The following is an 18,794-nucleotide window of genomic DNA, read 5'->3' as shown; positions in this document are numbered from 1 at the left end:
ACTAGTCTAATCTTTATTAAATCTTGCTCTGTTAAATTTACTTTATGATCATGATGTGATACATGTTTAATAGTAGTAGTAGCAGTAAGAAAAAGTTAAAGTAGCTCTTAGTATTCTTTTGTGCCAGATTGTATATTAAGTGCCTTCCATGTATATATTGTGTCATTTGTTCTTTACAATAAGATTATAGAATGGGCAATACTTTTGTCTCCATTTTGGAAATCGAGTAATTTACTCAAGGACCAACGATTAGTAGAGGAGCGAGCCATAGTAGCAGAATGTTTCTATGATGTAGGAAGTCAGGTCATAAGAGGAATGAAGGTAGGGGAGGATTAGATTTGAAGAGAGTTAAGTGTGAAATAGTCCTTCATGAGAATATGGGAGTGAATAGACTAGAGAAACATAGATTACAGAATAGAATCAAATGCTCATTTGAGGTTAGTGGACATGAATTTAAAGTTTCATTGGTTGACACGGATTTGTGTATTTTCTTGTACTTTCAACGGTACAGTGTACTTTCAACTGTAAGGGTTCAGGTGTGGAATCAGAGTTAGATTGGCAGGATTGGGGTTTTGCCAATTGTTTAAGGAAAGGAGAAGGCCAAGGAAGCTAAGGGTGTGCGAAGGAATGTTTATAATGATGGTTCACATAATCTAAGCTAGGGGACTTATTTTAGGAGAAGGGGTTAAATAGAATGGAAGTGGAGTTATTTTTATCCTGTATATATTCACTCTTTTCAACAGATGGTCCTAGAACAATTGGAGATTCATAAGCACACAAAGAACCTCAACCCTTACCTCACACCAGACACAAAAATTAACTTCAAATAAATCATAGGCCTAACTTGAAGAGCTAAAACCATACAACTCCAGAAAGTTTTTGTCAGAAAGAAAATAGAGGAGAAAATCTTAGTGACCTTGGGGTAGGCAAAGATTTCTTAAGACACAAAAAGCATGAAGTATGAAGGAAAAAAAATCACTAAATTGGATTTCATCAAAATTAAAAACTTTTAATCTTTGAAAGAGACCTTTAAGAAAATGAAAAAGTAGGCCTTGGGCTGGGAGAAAATATTTGCAGAACATATATCTGACAGAGGATGTGTATCTAGAAGATACAAAGAATTGTAACTCAAGAATAGAAAGACAACCCCTTAAGAAAAGGGGAAAACAATTTGAATAAAGTTCATCAAATAATATAAATGGCAAATAAGCACATGAAAAGATGCTCAAACTCATAAGTCATTAGGGAAATACAAATTTAAACCATAATGAGATACCACTGCATGCTCCCTAGAATGGCTGTAATGAATAAGATTAGTCACATGGTGACAAGAATGGAGGAGCATCTGGAACTCCCATACACTGAGGATAGGAATGTGAAATGGATCAACTACTTTGGAAGACAATTGGGCATTTTCTTTCAGAGTAAATACGAAGATGCCATAGGATTCATCCATTCCATTTCTAATTATTCAAGAAAAATGAAACTGTATATCCACAAAAAAGACTTGTGCACAAACATTCACAGCAGCTTTATTGGTAATAGCTACAAACTGTAAACAGCTCACATATCCATCAAGTGTATGGATAAACAAATTTGGTGTATTTATACAATGGAATACTACTCGGCAATAAAAAGAACAGTTGATACTGTCAACAACCTAGATGAATCTCAAAATAATTTGGTTTAATGAATGAAGCCAAACTTAAGAAGAAGAGTACGTTATATGTACTTGGAGAACTAATTTCTTGTAATAGATTTCTAAGCACTATTAGGAGCATATGACTTAAACAATTTTTAAAAGTCAGGGAGTAAGTATGCTTAAATAAAATACAATCTGTGAAACAAATTTCTGAATTATTATGACTTCACTGGACACTCTAACTTGACCATATTTCTGACTTTAATGTAACTCTCTCTTATTCCATAGTCACATGTTTGCTTGCTCATTAGTTCACATAACGTTTATTCAGCATCTGTTTGAGCCAAGGCACTGTAACTACCTGTTTTTTTTTTTTATTTACCATACTTTTGTAAGGTCCTTTTTCTTTGGCTGCTTCTGATTACAGTAAACATAGGAAGTTTAATAAAACAATTTTCATGACTGAGGAGAGAGCATTCTGTTTTCAAAATTATGTATATGTGAATGAATGAACGACAGGATCTTGCTGTGTTACCCAGGACGAGGTACAGTGGTGTGATCACAGTTCATTGCAGGCCAGAACTCCTGGGCTCAAGTGATCCTCCTGCCTTTTTTTTTTCTTATTTTTCTTCTTTTTTTTTTTTTTAGTAGAGATTGAGGTCTTGCTGTGTTGCACAGGCTGGTCTTGAACTCCTGGGCTCAAGTGATCCTCCTGCCTCAGCGTCCCACAGTGCTGGGATTATAGGCATGAGCCATTATGCCTGGCCAGCATTCTTCAATGTCTACCGAACTTGATTATATCTTTCTTATTTTTGTTTTAACTTTTGGGTTTCCTCCTACTGGGTTAGTAATGTCTTATAAAACAAAGAGGTCAAGAGAAAGATTTGTTTTGAGTGTGAATGACTGGTTGGTAAAAGATGTTGCTAAATCACAAATTCCCTTAGTAGGTGGTTGGAAAAATGTTGCTCCTTATGAAATAGAAGCACAAGAAAGAAATAACTAAGAATAGAACTGTTGAATAAATTTTCAGTGTAGCAAAGCATAAAGTATGTATTACCTTCAAAACCATTTCAAATGACCTACAGGGAAGGAGAAAGCATAAATTGGATAGGTTTTTAAAATCTGAAAAACATGGCTAAGACTTCACTTCTATAAGTAGGGTAATCATAGCTCCCTGCAGCCTCTATCTCCTGGGTTCAATGGATCCTCCCACCTCAGCCTCCTGAGAAGCTGGGACAACAGGCATGTGCCACTATGCCCAGCTGAAGTGATCTGCCTGCCTTGGCCTCCCAAAGTGCTGGGATTATAGTAGTGAGTCACCATGCCCAGCCCAAAAGAGAATTTTTCCCCCAACCCCTTTTGGCTGCCAAATACTAAAGTATTTGTGGGACTCTGACCTTTTTTTTTTCCCCCACATATCTCACATGATGTTTGATGTTTTTCTTTTTTTTTTTTCTTTTTCTTTTTTTGAGACAGAGTCTCACTTCATTGCCCAGGTTGAAGTGCAGTGATGTGATCACGGCTCGCTGCAGCCTGTACCTCTCCAGCTCAAACAATCCTCGCACCTCAGCCTCTTGAGCAGCTGGCACCACAGGTGCGTGCCACCACACCTGGCCACTTAAAAATTTTTTTTTGTAGAGACAGGGTGTCCCTGTGTTGCCCAGACTGGTCTTGACGTGATATTTTTCTATTGGGGGTGAGATTAGGTGGAATTTCACGGTATTTTACCTGATATTTCATGACTCTTGCCATTGCAGACACTTAGGCTCTTTGGGGACATTCTATTATCAACTCCTGAAGTTGTCACAACCCTTGTCTGAGGTACTTCTACATCAGTGAGGGTTAACTGAATTGTCTAATGCAGTGTGTTTCAGTTTCATGCTGCCTCTTTCCTTCTCTCCATTGATTATTAACTATTTGTTTTGATAGTGTATATCTGATTTATATACTTCAATGATAGTATTTATTTATGTATCTTTATTTCAAAGAGCATTTGAAAATTATAGACTTCCGAGGAAAGCTGGATACCTCTCCTCACCTTCATTTTGAGATAAGTAATTACTCATGGGAGTAAAAAAGTAATATTTAGGGTAGTTGGGAATGTCTGTAGACATGGAGATATTTATAGATTATTTGTACTTTTTCCTCAGAATATCTTTCTTCCTTTTTTTTTTCTGTTGATTGCTCAAGTGGCTTGCTATTGGTTCATATTTAAAATCCTCATCTATATTAATTATGATACTTCAGGCCTGGCCCATATGGAAGTAGTTCTAGCACTGTGTGTGTGTGTGTGTGTGTGTGTGTGTGTGTGTGTGTGAGAGAGAGAGAGAGAGAGAGAGTGACAGTGACAGGGTCTTGCTCTATCGCCCAGGCTGGAGTGCAGTGGTGTGATCTCAGCTTACTGCAACCTCCACAGCCTGGGCTCTAGCAATCCTCCTCAGCCTCCTGAGTAGCTGGGACTACAGGGATACACCATCATACCCACCTAATTTTTGTATTTTTTGTAGAGACAGGGTTTCACCATGTTGCCCTGGCTGAACATTCTTTTTCTTTTTCTTTTTTTTTTTTTTTTTTTTTTTTGAGGCAGAGTCTTGCTCTGTCGCCCAGGCTGGAGTGCAGTGGCCGGATCTCAGCTCACTGCAAGCTCCGCCTCCCGGGTTTACGCCGTTCTCCTGCCTCAGCCTCCGGAGTAGCTGGGACTACAGGCACCCGCCACCTCACCTGCCTAGTTTTTTGTATTTCTTAGTAGAGATGGGATTTCACAGTGTTAGCCAGCATGGTCTCGATCTCCTGACCTCGTGATCCGCCCGTCTCGGCCTCCCAAAGTGCTGGGATTACAGGCTTGAGCCACCGCGCCCGGCCTCTTTTTTTTTTTTTTTGGAGACCAAGTCTTGCTCTGTCGCCCAGGCTGGAGTGCAGTGGCGCGATCTCGGCTCACTGCAAGCTCCACCTCCCGGGTTCACACCGTTCTCCTGCCTAGCCTCCTGAGTAGCTGGGACTACAGGCGCCCGCCACCACGCCCGGCTAATTTTTTGTATTTTTAGTAGAGATGGGGTTTCACCGTGTTAGCCAAGATGGTCTCCATCTCCTGACCTCATGATCCCCCACCTCGGCCTCCCAAAGTGCTGGGATTACAGGCGTGAGCCACCACGCTCGGCCTGAACATTCTTAATAGGCTAGGATTCATAATCTAGCTTTGCTCTTCAGACAGATTGTCCTCTAGATATGTTAAGCCTTGTAGACATCCTTTCCCTCTTTCACCTTTTAAATTTCATTTTCAAAAAGGAACAGGATATTTCTTTGGAATAACAAAGGGGTCTAATTTTTGGGTCACAGGTAACATCAAAGAAGGAAGTATTTTGAGAATGAAGAGCTTTAATTCTTACTAGTTCAGCAGTTAAGTTAGAAAACTAAAATAAAGGATTCAGTTCTCCATCAGCTGCCTGCCTAGACCAGATTTTGGATTTCAGATCAAAAGATGCAGACTACAAATAGTGTTAGAATCAAGGCAGAATGACCTAGCACCTTTCTTGCGGTTACCCTTCAGGAATGGTGAGGGAAGATGGGAGAGGCAGGGAAGACAAGGCGAAAACTACTAGTGCAAACTCTGAATTTAATTTGTACGTTCCTGAAAACAAAGGTAAGAAAAGAAAAACACCTAATGTTGGGCATTGTTACAATTTATTCCTGCATATGTATCATATACCTAGGATTTGTAGGTTTTAAACATTTAATTATTTTTCTCAGTTTTACCCAAAAGACCCCCGTCTGTGTGGATGCCAGATGGAATACTAGTCCACACTTTGTACGTTTCTTTCTGTATCTCCATTCACTCCTGAAAACATGGCAGTGTTTTTCCACCTATAATATTATTATTTCTAGATTTTTTAGCTTTTTATACATTGCTAGATTTTGTAGATTGTTGGTAGATATCCTTATTAAGCTAAGGGAGTTCCTGTCTTTCTTAGTTTGTTGGGAGTATTTATCGTAAATAGATATTGGAATAGTCTAATGCATTTTCTGCATTTATTGTTATGATCACATGGTTTTCTTATTTAACTGTTAATATGGTTGGTTAATATGGTGAACTGCATTGATTTTTGAATGTGAACCACCCCTGCATCCCTGGGATAAACCCAGGGATTTATCCAGGGATGCATTACCCAGGGATGCATTATCTTTTTATATAATGCTATAATTGATTTGCTAATATTTTGTTAAAGGTTTTTGCATATATGTTCATTAGAGATACTGGTCTGCATGCAGAGGTTTTATGGTTTTTTTTGGTGGTGTCTGTTTTGTTTTGGTATTAGAGTAATGTTAGTCTCATAAAATGAGTTGGGAAATGTTCCTTTCTCTTTTTTGCAAGAGAGAGTAGAATTGTTATTATTTCTTATTTAAATGGTTGGTAGAATTAACCATTAAAACCATCTGGGTCTGGAGTTTTCCTTTTTGGGAAGTTTTGAACTACAAATTCACTTTCTTCAATAGAGTTATTTAGATATCTGTTTTTCCTTCTATATTTTTTGTAGTTCATGTTATATTTCAAGGAATCGGTTTATTTTATCTAAGCTATCAAATTTAGGGTCATAGAGGTGTTTGTAATATCTTTTATTATTCTTTTAACATCTATTGGATCAGTTTGATGTCCTTTCTCCTTCATTCCTAATATTGGTAATTTATGTCTTTGTTTATTTCTTGGATAGCCTGGCTATAAGTTCATCAATTTTATCAATCTTTTCAAAGAACCAGCTTTTGCTTTCATTGGTTTTTCTACATTGTGTTTCTCTTGTCAGTTTTGTTGATTTCTGCTCTAATTTTTATTATTTTTTTCCTTCTGTTTTAGTTTTAATTTGTTCTTTTTTTACTGTGCCAAGGTAGAAGCCTAGGTTATCAGTTTTAGGTCTTTTTTTATAATATAAGATGTAATTAAGACTATACATTTTCCTCTAAGTGCTGTTTTAGCTGCATCTCATAAATTTTGATAGTGTTGTATTTTTGTTTACTTTGCAAGTATTTTTTAAGGTAGATAAACTTCCTTTCTGTTTCCTGCTATACTTGCAAATATTTTTAAAATTTCCTTTTGACTTCATCTTTTAATCATGGGTTATTTAGAAGTGTATTGTTTAATATCCACATATTTGGAGGGACTTTCCTAATATATTTTGTTACTGATTTTAGTTTTATTCTATTATGGTCTGAGAATGTACTTTGTATTATTTTTATTTTTATTTATTTTGAAGGTTTCTTTTATGACACAGAATATGGTATATCTTTGTGAATGTTCTATGTGTACTTGAAAAGAATGTATATTCAGCTTTTGTTCAGTGGAGTGCCCTACAGATGTCACCCAGGTCAAATTAGGTGATAGTGCTGAACTGTTGAGGTCACGTCTACCTGCTTACTTGTGTGTGTGTGTCTGTGTGTGTGTGTGTGTGTGTGTGTGTGTGTGTTTTGTTTTGTTTTTTAAGACAAAGTCTCACTCTATCACCCAGGCTGGAATGCAGTGGCACGATATCTGCTCACTGCAACCTCTACCTCCCAAGTTCCAGTGATTCCCGCACCTCAGTCTCCTGATTAGCTGGGACTACAGGTGCATGCCACCAAACCCAGCTAATTTTGGTAGTTTTGGTAGAGACAGGGTTTTGCCATGTAGGCCAGGCTGGTCTTGAACTCCTAGCCTGAAGTGATCTGCCCACCCCAACCTCCTAAAGTGCTGGGATTACTGTGGTGAGCCACTGTGCCTGGCCAATCTGCTTACTTGGTTTATCAGTTACTGAGGGTTAACAGTTAAAAGTCTACTACTATAATTGTAGATTTGTCTTTATTTTCTGTCATATCTATCAGTTTTGCCTCATGTATTTTGAAGCTTTGTTTTAAGGTACATACAAATTTAGAATTGTTATGTCTTCTTAGAGAATTGACCCTATTATCCTAATGCTCCTTGTATTAGTTAGTTTTCACACTGCTATAAAAAACTACCAGAGACTGGGTAATCTGTAAAGAAAAGAGGTTTAATTGACTCACAGTGCCAAATGGCTGGGGAGGCCTCAGGAAATTTACAATCATGGCAGAAGGGGAAGCAAGGCATGTCTTACATGGTGGCAGGAGCGGGGGCAGAACTGCCACACACTGTAAAACCATCAGATCTTGTGAGAACTCACTATCACAAGAACAGCATGGGGGAAGCCACCACCATAATTCAGTTACCTCACACCAGGTTCCTCCCTTGATATGTGGGGATTATAATTCGAGATGAGGTTTGGGTGGGGATACAGAGGCAGCCAAACCATTTCATTCCACCCTTAGCCCCTTCCAAATTTCATGACCGTCTCACACTTCAAAACACAATCATGCCTTCTCAACAGTTCTCGAAAGTCTTAATGCATTCCAGCATTAACCTCAAAGTCCAAGTCCAAAGTCTATCTGAAACAAGGCAAGTCCCTTTCACTTATGAACCTGTAAAATAAAAAGTTAGTTACTAACAAGATACAATGGGGTTCCAGGCATTGGGTAAATGCCCCCTTTGCAGAAGGGAGAAATTGGCCAAAGTGAAGGGGCTGCAAAGCCCCATGCAAGTCTGAAACCCAGCAGGGCAACCTTTAATCTTAAAACTCCAAAATAATCTCCTTTGACACCATGTCTCACATCCAGGGCTTGCTGATCCAAGAGGTGAGCTCCCAAGGCCTTGAGCAGCTCCGCCCCTCTGGCTCTGCAGGGTCTATCCCCTGCAGCTGCTTGCTTTCACTGGCTGGTGTTGAGTGCCTGTGGCTTTTCCAAATGCACGGTGTAAGCTGTTGGTGGATCTACCATTTTGGGGTCTGGAGGATGGTGGCCCTCTTCTCACAGCTCCACTAGGCAGTGTCCCAGTGGGGATTCTGTGTAGGGGGTCCAATCCCACATTTCCTCTCTGCACTGTTCTAGTAGAGGTTCTCCATGAGGGCTCTGCCCCTGCAGCAGACTTCTGCCTGGACAACCAGACATTTCCATATATCCTCTGCAATCTAGGTGGAGGTTCCCAAACCTCAGTTCTTCTGTGTATCTGCAGACCCAGTACCGCATGGAAGTGGCCAGGGCTTGGGGCTTGCACCCTCTGAAGCAATGGCCTGAGCTATATGTTGGCCCCTTTTATCTACGGCTGGAGCTGGAGCCGCTGGGAGACAGGAGGCCATATCCTGAGGCTGCACAGAGCAGCAGGGCCCTGGGCCCCACCCAGGAAACCATTTTTCCCTCCCTGGCCTCTGAACCTATGATGGGAGGGTCTGCTATGAAGATCTCAGAAATGCCCTGCAGACATTTTCCACATTTTCTTAGAGAATAACATTGGGCTCCTCTTTACTTATGCAAATTTCCTTAGCCAGCAGCTTGAATTTCTCCCCCAGAAAATGGGTTTTTCTTTTCTACTAGGTGGTAAGGCTGCAAATTTTCCAAACTTTTATGCTCTGCTTCTCTTTTCAACATAAGTTCCAATTTCAGACTATCTCTTTGTGAACGCATATGACAGTATGCTTTCATTATTATTATTCTTTTTTTGAGATGGAGTCTCACTTTGTTGCCCAGACTGGAGTGCAGTGGTGCGATCTTGGCTCACTGCGACCTCTGCCTCCCGGTTCAAGGGATTCTCCTGCCTCAGCCTCCCGAGCTGGGACTACAGGTGTATGCCACCGTGCCCAGCTAATTTTTGTATTTTTAGTAGAAACGGGGTTTTACCATGTTGGCCAGATTGGTTTTGAACTTCTGACATCAGGTGATCCACCTGCCTTGGCCTCCCAAAGTGCTGGGATTACAGGCATGAGCCATTGTGCCCAGCCGACAGTACACTTTCAGAAAAAGCCAAGTCACATCTTGAATGCTTTGCTGCTTAGAAATTTCTTCTGCCAGATACCCTAAATCATGTCTTTCAAATTCAAAGTTCCACGGATCTCTAGGGCAGGGGCAAAATGCCACCAGTCTCTTTGCTAAGACATAGCAAGAGTGACCTTTGCTCCAGTTCACAATAAATTTCTCTCATCTCCATCTTGGGCCACTTCAGCTTGGATTCATTGTCCATATCACAATGAGCACTTTGGTAAAAACCTTTTAACAAGTCTCTAGGAAGTCCCAAACTTTCCCACATCTTCCTGCCTTCTTCTGAGCCCTCCAAACTTTTCCAGCCTCTGTCTGTTACCCAGTTCCAAAGTCACTCCACATTTTCAGGTATCTATAGTAGTACCCCATTCCTGGTACCAGTTTTCTGTGTTAGTCCATTTTCACACTGCTATAAAAAACTACCTGAGGCTGGGTAATTTATAAAGAAAAGAGGTTTAATTTGACTCTTAGCCCCACATGACTGGGAAGGCCTTAGGAAACTTAAAATCATGGCAGAAGGTGAAGGAGAAGCAAGGCATGTCTTACGTGGCAGCAGGAGTGGGGTGGGAAACTGCCACATACTTTTAAACAATCAGATTTCATGAGAACTCACTATCACAAGAACAGCATGGGGAAACCACCCCCATGATCCAATCACCTCCCACCAGGTCCCTCCCTTGACATGTGTGGATTACAGTTCAAGATGAGATTTGGGTGGGGACACAGAGCCAAACCAGATCACCCCTCTTTATCCTTGACAGTCTTTCTTGTTCTGAAATCTACTTTGCCTGCAATTCATTTGGCTACACTAGCTTTCTTTTGATTAATTAGTGTTTGTATGGTATTTTTCCTCCATTGTTCTATGTTTTTCCTTTTTAAATCTTTGCTTAGCAGGCTTCTTGTGGACCAAATATAGCTAGATCTTGCTTTTTTTTTTTTTTTTTTTTTTTTGCGACAGGTTCTCACTCTCATCCTGGTTGGAGTACAGTAGCATGATCATGGCTCACTGCAGCCTTGACCTCCTGGGTTCACTCGATCCCACCTCAATGTCCTAAGTAGCTGGAAAAGGCACATGCCACCATGCCCAGTTATGTTTTGTATTTTTGTAGAGATAGGGTTTCACCATGTTGCCCAGGGTAGTCTTGGGCTCCTGGGCTCAAGTGATGCTTCTGCCTCAGCCTCCCAAAGTGCTGGGATTATGGGTGTGAGCCATTACGCCCGGCCTGGTCTTGCTTTTTCCCCCCCCCTGCAGTCTGACAATCGTTTTTTAACTGGTAAGACTATTTACATTTAAAGTGATTATTAGTATAATTAGATGAAAACCTACCATCTTGCTAGCTCTTCTCTATTTGTTGCATTTGTTGTTTACTTCTTTTTTGAGACAGGGTCTCTCTCTGTCACCCAGGCTGGAGTACAGTGGCATAGTTATGGTTCAGTGTAGCCTAGACCTCCCAGGCTCAAGTGATTCTCTTACCTCGGTCTCCCCAGTAGCTGGTACTACAGGTGCACACCACCATGCCTGGTGAATTTTTAAATTTGTAGATATGGGGTCTCACTGTGTTGCCCAGGCTGGTCTGAAACTCTTGGGCTCAAGCGATCCTCCTACCTCTTGAGTAGCTGGGACTATAGGTGTGTGCCACCATGCCTCGCTAATTTTTCTATTTTTGTAGAGAAGAGGTCTTGCCATGTTGCCTAGGCTACTCTTAAACTTCTGAACTGAAATAATTCTGCTGCCTCAGCCTCCTGAGTAGCTGGGACTATAGGCATGCGCCTGGGTGGTTTTTTTCCTACTGCCTTCTTTGGTGTGATTTTTTTTTTAAATTCCATTTTACTTATTCTATTGACTTATCACTTACATTTCTTTAAAAAGGTTTTTAGTGGTTGCCTTTTGGTTTACATTATACATTTTAAAATAACCTGAGTTTTTCAGGTGTTTTACCACTTTGCATTTAGTTAAAGTATGGTTGTAGTGTGTTCCCAGTTCTTCCCTCTTTTCCCTTGTGCTGCTGTTGTTAAGCATTTTACTTTTACCTGTGTGGTACTTATCCAGTACATTGTTATTGCTTTAAGCAGTTATCTTTTAGAGCAATGAAAAATTAAAAATATACTTTACCTTCATTTATTCTTCATTTTGTAGATTCAAGCTTCTTACTTTTATATATTTTTCTGCCTGAAGGACTTCTGTTAATATTTCTTATAGGGTGGGTCTCCTGGCAGTGTATTCTCTATTTTTGCTTGTCTGGGGGGAAAGCCTTTATTTTGTACTTATGAAGGATATTTTCACTGGATGTAGAATACTGGATGGGCAGCTTTCTTTTCAGCACTTTAAAGTTGTCACTCCACTGTCTTACAAAGTTTCTGATGGTACGTTTATTGTAATCTTTATCCTTATTCCTCTGTATGTAACATATTTTCCCCTCTTTGACTGCCTTCAAGAGCCTTTGGCTTTCAGCATTTTGAATATGATATGCCTAGATATCCTTTTTTTTTTTTTTTTGAGATGGAGTCTCTCTCTGTCGTCCTGGCTAGAGTACATTGGTGCGATCTCGGCTCACTGCAACCTTTGCCTCCCAGGTTCAAGCGATTCTCCTGCCTCAGCCTCCTGAGATTACAGGCATGCACCACCACGCCTGGCTAATTTTTGTATTTTTAGTAGAGATGGGGTTTCACCATGTTGGTCAGGCTGGTCTTGAACTCCTGACCTTGTGATCTGCCCACCTCGGCCTCCCAAAGTGCTGGATTACAGGCATGAGCCACCGTGCCCAGCCCCCTTTTTTGGTATTGTTTGGCATTTTCAGTTTTTTTTTTTTCTTTTTCTTTTTTTTTTTTTTTTTTTTTTTTTTTTTTTTTTTTTTTTTTTTTTTGAGACAGGGTCTTGCCCTGTCATCCAGGCTGGAATGCAGTGGCACGCTCACGGCTCTCTGCAGCTGCGACCTCCAGGGCCCAAGCAGTTCTCCCACCTCAGCTTCTCAAGTAGCTGAGATCACAGGCATGTGCCTTGATTCCCGGCTGATTTTTTAGTTTATTTTTAGGGACGAGGTCTCCCTGTGCTGCCCGGGCTGGTCTCCTGGACTCAAGCCATCCTCCCGCCTCAGCCTTCCAAAGTGCTGGGATTATAGGCATGAGGCACCATGCCCAGCCTGTTTTCAGAGTTTCTTATTCTTACTCTGTAGTTTAGTGTTGTATCACTAATTTTGGTAAATTCTTGGCCATTCAAATGTTTCTTCTCTATTGTCTCTTTTGGACTTCTCCCACAGCTGTTGTATGTTCTCCAGGAAGGAAAATCTCTTTCCTCTATATTTCAGTTTGGGTAGTTTCTACTAGCCTATTTTCAAGTTTACTGATTCTTTTTTCAGCTGTTTCAAGTCTACTGGTAAGCCTCTCAAAGCCATTTGTCATTACTATATCTTTATTTCTAATTTGGTTTCCACTTGATTTTTTATAATTTTCATTTCTCTCTGTGAAATTACCTGTCTGATCTCATATGTTGTCTACCTCTTCCATTAGAGTTTTTACTATATTAATCATGTTTTAAATTTACTGTCTTGTGGTTCCAGAATTTATGTCATACATGGGTCCGGCTCTGATAATTGCTTTGTCCCTTTGGGCTGTGTTTTTATTACTGCCTTTGCCATGCTTCATAATTTTTGGTTAAAGCTGAATGTGCTGTATATGACAGGAGATACTGAGGTATATACTTGATATGCTTGTAGAAGACTGCTAGTTTCCTGCAAGTCCTTTAGGGTGGAGATTTGTGTTAATCTGTTCAGGCATTGGTCTGTGGTTGATGTTTATTATTGCTATGGTTACTGGAGTTGACATTTGTTGTTGCCATGGGAACGAGAGGCTTCAAATTTTCCCAGTAATACCTTGTTCTTGTCTTCCTGCTTGGCTTTGGGTTTTCCCTTTGTGCTGTTTCCCCGTGAGAGTCTGAGTCTTGCAGCTCTCTCAGGTGTATTCCATTGTTTTTACTCAAAGCCTGTCAGTAATGTAGTGGAGGGTGAGGGGAGTTCTGTGATGTTCTGGTTAAGCCTTATATTTATGCAGACAGTAGAACCTGGGTCTAGGGGGTGTGGCCTTCACAAGACTATTCCCTTCTTTTTCCCAACTGCTATGGGTATTCAATAGTATCCTCAAGCTGAGGTTTTTTTCAGTGCTTTCCCGCTGCATTAGGGCTATTGCTGTTTTAGAGAAACAGTGAAGATGGATAGGGGTGAAAATTGGGTGTCAGCCTCCTTTCCTTCCTCCAGCTGTAGTGGGATTCCACCAGAAATTGCTCTTTACTGATTAAGCCTTTTGTTCCACAGGGAGATAAGGGAAATAGACTGGTTTAGCATTGTTGCTTGCTCTTCCCTCCTTAGTTCCACGGGGGTAGAGATGGAGGAGCGTTCTCTACTTTCTCCCTGCTTCCCCCTGTATTAGAGAGCCTTTTGAGGTTCCTGGAGGAAAAGCCACAAGAGGATGGGAACTATCCTATGATTGCAGCCGTCGAGGACTTCACACTCTGATTCTAACCTACATTCAGTCTTCAGAGTTCGTCAGAATGTTTGGTTTAATCTTCCTATCTGCACTGGGATTCTTCCATGCTCTTGGGACTGTTTCCTTTGGTCAGAGACGAGGCTTTTAGGTGCCTGTCTAGCCTTAGCTGTTGCTCCATCACTGTTGTATTGCCTAGAGGCTGGGATAGAGGTAAACAAAAAAGAAAAGGAGGAAAAAGTTATTTCCTCCTAGCTCTTTTTGAACCTTAGGAGTACACATTGTGGTCAGAGAATATACTGTGTATCATTTAAGTTTTTTTAAATTTGTGAGACTTGCCTTAGGGCTCAACGTATGGTCAATTTTTGTAAATGATTTCTTTCTGCTTGAAAGAGTATCTATTTTGTAATTATTGAGTGCTGTGTCATATTAATATCTATTTAGATCCAGTTTGTTCATGCTATTCAAATATATATTTCTACCCTCTCCCTTTGAGTCATTTGTTCTATCACCTGCTGAGAAGAATACAAAATTTATTATGATTATGGATTTTTTCTCCCATTTCTTTTTATAATTCTGCTAAGTTTTGCTTTATATATTTGGAGGCTATGTTATTTACATGCATACAAATTTAAAATTGTTGCATCTTCCTGATAAATTATACCTTTGTAGGTATTAATGCTTTTGTGCATTTAGTCTACTTTGAATACAATTAATACAGCTAGAGCAGCTGCATTTCAGTTTGTTAGTATGACTTTTTCCCATACTTTCAACTATTTTCTGTAATTTTAAGTGTAATTCTTGATTAATTTAAAAAAATATTAATTTTTGTCTTCTGGTCCAATTGCATTTAATGTAATTACTGAGTTATTTGAATTTACATTTGACATCTTACATTTTGCTTCTTATATGTTTTATTTGTTCTATAATCTTGTTTTCTCTTCTTTTTTGGATTTGAGTATTTTAATTATTTCTGCCTTCTATTTAGTGTGTTTGTTCTCCCTCCGGAGTAACATTAGTTACCAGTTACCTGTCCACCATTCCAGAATGAAATAGTCTGTGCATATACAGTATGTACTCACTCCTTTAAAAGTAGTAGCATGATATATACATGGTTCTGCACTTTAGATTTTTTTAAATAAATAGACTTTTAAAAAACATACTGTAGTTTGCTTGCTGTTTTTACACTCTTGGACAGTACAGGAACCTTGGAACCCTGTGACTCCAAGTATGTGCTCTGATTTTGTATTTTTATTCTTTATACAATTGAAACCTCATCACACGTTATTATTGCTTTAATAATTCAGTGTTGTTTGATATCTCTTTCTGGATTCTAAAACAGAGTATCTGTCTCCTTGGTGATGGGTTGCTGGGTGGGGCTGGTTCAGCTAGATAATTATTTAGGAAAAACTAAGAATATGCTAACAGATGGAAAAAGCCTATGTCATTTATATATATATATATATATATATATATATATATATATATATATATATGAATGAGAGAAACCGTGACTGATTTTTTAAAATTATGTTTGAAAAAGAAAAACTTATTGACAGCATGAAAACACAGCCATGAATAGGAAACAGTGGTCATAATAAGATCTTCACTAAGGACCTTAGGAAAAAGGATTTCAAGAGGATCAAAGGAGAGAGAGAGAAGCTTTCTTGGGTAGTTAAAACATTTCCATTTTATTGTGGCATAAATGAGGTGCAAAAGAAAGGAAAACTGAAATTTCATAGTTGTAACATCTTCGGCCAGGGTGGTGAGAGAGTAGAGAAATATTTAAGCAGGTCTAAAGGAATAAGGGACATCTTACCAAGGCTGGTTGCAAGGAAATAGCTCTCACACAGTCTAGAGGGAGCCCATAGGGTTTGCTAAAAGGCAACAAATTTCTTTGGAGCTAAATGAAGTATGGATGACATTTTATTGTTGTTGAAATAAGATGCAGGAGGATGAATTGTACTTTTAAGTAATACATTTCCAGCTGAGAACTGTAAATACTCGTTTTATCAGATGCTTTTTTAGCATCTCTTACAGTGGTATGAGGAATTCCTGTTGACTCTTCAGTACTTTGTGTGCTCATTCCTTTCCATTTACTTTTTTATGACCCCTTCCCAGCCATACCAATGGGCTCAGCTCTTCCTTGTCATCTTTTTCTAAATTATTAAAGTTCCTTACCTAATTTCTCTGATTATCATCTTTTCCTCCTCTCATGCATCTTACATGATTGTTAGGCCTAAAACATGTCTTATATCCTGGAAATTCTATAGTGGCTCTTTGTTTTCTGTTAAATCAAGTCAAAATTTTAGTCAGTAGACCTGTTTTGGCCTTAGGTTTTTCAACTGTAAATTGGTTGGTTTCAACAACCCCCTTATCTTGTGGGTTGTTGTGAGGATTAGAGATGATATTCACCTGAGTGCAGTTTAATGCAATTTAATATAAATACTCAATAATTACCTAACATTTGAAGCCCTCTTTAACTTCCCAGGCTTACCCATTTAATCTTATTTCCCCTATTCAGAAATGTGTATCCACCAGTATGGTCTACCTGACCTCTTTACAGTATGCCCAAACATACTGTGTTTACTGCCTGCTGGCTGAAGGTGTTGACCCACATCTTTCTGCTTATTCATCTATCTTCTCATCCTTCAGAGCTCAGTAAAAGCTGCTGCTTTTTTCATCAAACTTTCCCAAACAAATCCAATTCTAACTGATCTTCCTGACTTCTAATGGTAATTGCAGTCTTTCTTACACACTTCACCACTTGTGTAGTTTTGTGCTGTTTTCTGTATATTTCCTGTATGGATGTTTTATTTTCTGTCCTAGATTGTGAATTCCTGAGGGCAAGGTCATATGCTTTATTTGGTCTGTATAATGCTAGGTACATGGCAGATGTCTCAAAAATACTTGTCTAATTAAGTTGCTTCTCTGGTAATACCTGTCAGAAGCAAGTTTTCCAGGAAAAATTTAATTTAGTGCTTCCAATTCTTTGTTGTACATGGTGGCTCTGGTTCGTAATTTAAAAAATTTAATACTGAAGGTTAGCTAAAAAGTAAAAATAAATAGAAATAATAAAAACCTTTTTTTTTGGTAGAGACATGGGGTCTTGCTGTGTTGCCCAAGCTGGTCTTTGAACTCTTGGCCTCAAATGAGCCTTCTTGCCTTGGCCTCTCAAAGTGCTGGGATTACAGGTGTAAGTCACTCTGCATTGCCAAGATGTGTTTTGTTGTTGTTGTTGTTGTTTTAAAATTGAGACAGGGTCTTGCTTTTGCTCCCAGGCTAGAGGGCAATGGTGTAACCATAGCTCACTGTAACTTCCAGTTCCTGGGCTCAAGACGTCCTCTTGCCTCAATCTCCCAAGTAGCTGGGACAGGTGTGCACTATCATACCTGGCTAATCTTTAAAAATTGTTTTAGAGATGGGGTGTCACTGTTACCCAGGCTGATCTCGAATTCCTGGGCTCAGATGATCTTCTTGCCTCGAAGTGCTGGGATTACAGGCATGAACCATTATGCCTGGCCTAAGATAGGATTTTTAGAATTGCCTTTGAATAGAGAATGGCAGATGCAGAATGGGAAACTACTTGAAAAAAAATTTACTTATAAAATTGTGATGTTTTCATGTACCTGTTTTATATTTCATGTTACTTTAAGATTAGAATTAATGGAATATCCATTCCTTATTCAGTATGATAGTGTTAAAATATTTATTGCTTCTTAAAATATTTGCCACTTTAAGTGCTAAGTTAATATTTTTTCCAGAATACTTTCTTTCTTGATTATAATTATTCTTGATTATACTTTCAAAAAATGAGAAAATACTGGAAAGTACTAGAAAAAAACAAACCCTACTTCTACCAGTGAGAGATGAGCTATTGCATTTTGCTACCAGCTATTAACATTTTGTTGGATATACTTTCAGTTGTTTACTGCGTATCTATAAAAGGTAAGTTTCCCCATCTAAGTTTCTGACCTTGTAATTCTTAATGTTTGCTTTTCAGCTTTTCCTAAAAGGATTGTACACCTTAGAAGTGCTTGAGGAAGAGTGATGAAGGCAAGTATCCAACTCTTTGTAGTCAGTGAAATTTAACTTGGTTCATGTCCAGACCAAAAAGCTTTGGTCACCATATTTATCAAAAAACTAAAAAATTGGAAAGAAAAACTTAAGGGAAAAAAAGACAAGGCAATTTGCTCATAATTTGCTATGATTTTGTGGAGCACACTCCTAAATGGTTGATGGATTTTAAAAACGTAATTTTTTCACTTATTTCTGATACTAATTTAGAACCACTTGTTTTCTGAGCGTGAGCGAATGGCGTATTAGGTCTTCAGTAAAATTGTGCTAGAAAAGTTAATTGTTGAAAATTCTGAGAACTTAACAAAATTATTTGAAATGCCTGGCTGGTAGGTGGCTGCGTTTTTTGTCCCCCTTTCTCACCTTTTGCTCCTTCGACCTCTCCTCTTTCATTCCTTCGACCTCTCCCCTTTGTCCTGTGTCCTTTTGCTCCTTTTTCTCTTTCTCCCTCTGGTTTACTTATAATAACTTTACTTTTCAGAGAAGCTGAGTGAATAAAAAAGAAGCCAGCATTTCCTTCTTACCAAAAAGCATTTGGTAGGCTTATGCAGTTAAACTTGTTTGTGTTAAACCGGAAATCTAAAAATTAGTTAATTGGGCGGGGCGTGGTGGCTCATGCTTATAATCCTAGCACTTTGGGAGGCTGAGGAGGGTGGATCACTTGAGGTGAGGAGTTCGAGACCAGCCTGGTCAACATGGCGAAACACTGTGTTTTTACTAAAAATACAAAAATTAGCCGGGTGTGGTGGTG

General features: G+C 39.2%; 1 protein-coding gene across 12 annotated transcripts in view; it reads left to right on the top strand.

Annotated features, from left to right (window-relative positions):
• TMCC1 (transmembrane and coiled-coil domain family 1) overlaps nt 1-18,794 on the top strand; it is a 251,753-nt gene that overhangs the window by 48,114 nt on the left and 184,845 nt on the right. For 8 of the 12 annotated variants that reach the window (XM_025376311.1, XM_025376295.1, XM_025376302.1 and 5 more), the window contains one exon: nt 17,970-18,022. The exons of 1 other annotated variant lie outside the window; for it this stretch is intronic. In XM_025376311.1, coding sequence (XP_025232096.1) covers nt 18,017-18,022 — 6 coding nt within the window. In that variant the 5' untranslated portion in view covers nt 17,970-18,016. Of the gene's footprint in view, nt 1-11,690; nt 11,855-17,969; nt 18,023-18,794 lie in introns of all 12 variants that reach the window. 3 more of the 12 variants (XM_025376299.1, XM_025376298.1, XM_025376303.1) reach the window with 1 other exon arrangement.

Source organism: Theropithecus gelada, chromosome 2 (assembly GCF_003255815.1).
Source record: "Theropithecus gelada isolate Dixy chromosome 2, Tgel_1.0, whole genome shotgun sequence".
Lineage (NCBI taxonomy): Eukaryota > Metazoa > Chordata > Mammalia > Primates > Cercopithecidae > Theropithecus > Theropithecus gelada.
The sequence above is the reverse complement of the archived record's forward strand: the minus strand, read 5'-3'. Positions and strand labels throughout refer to the sequence as shown.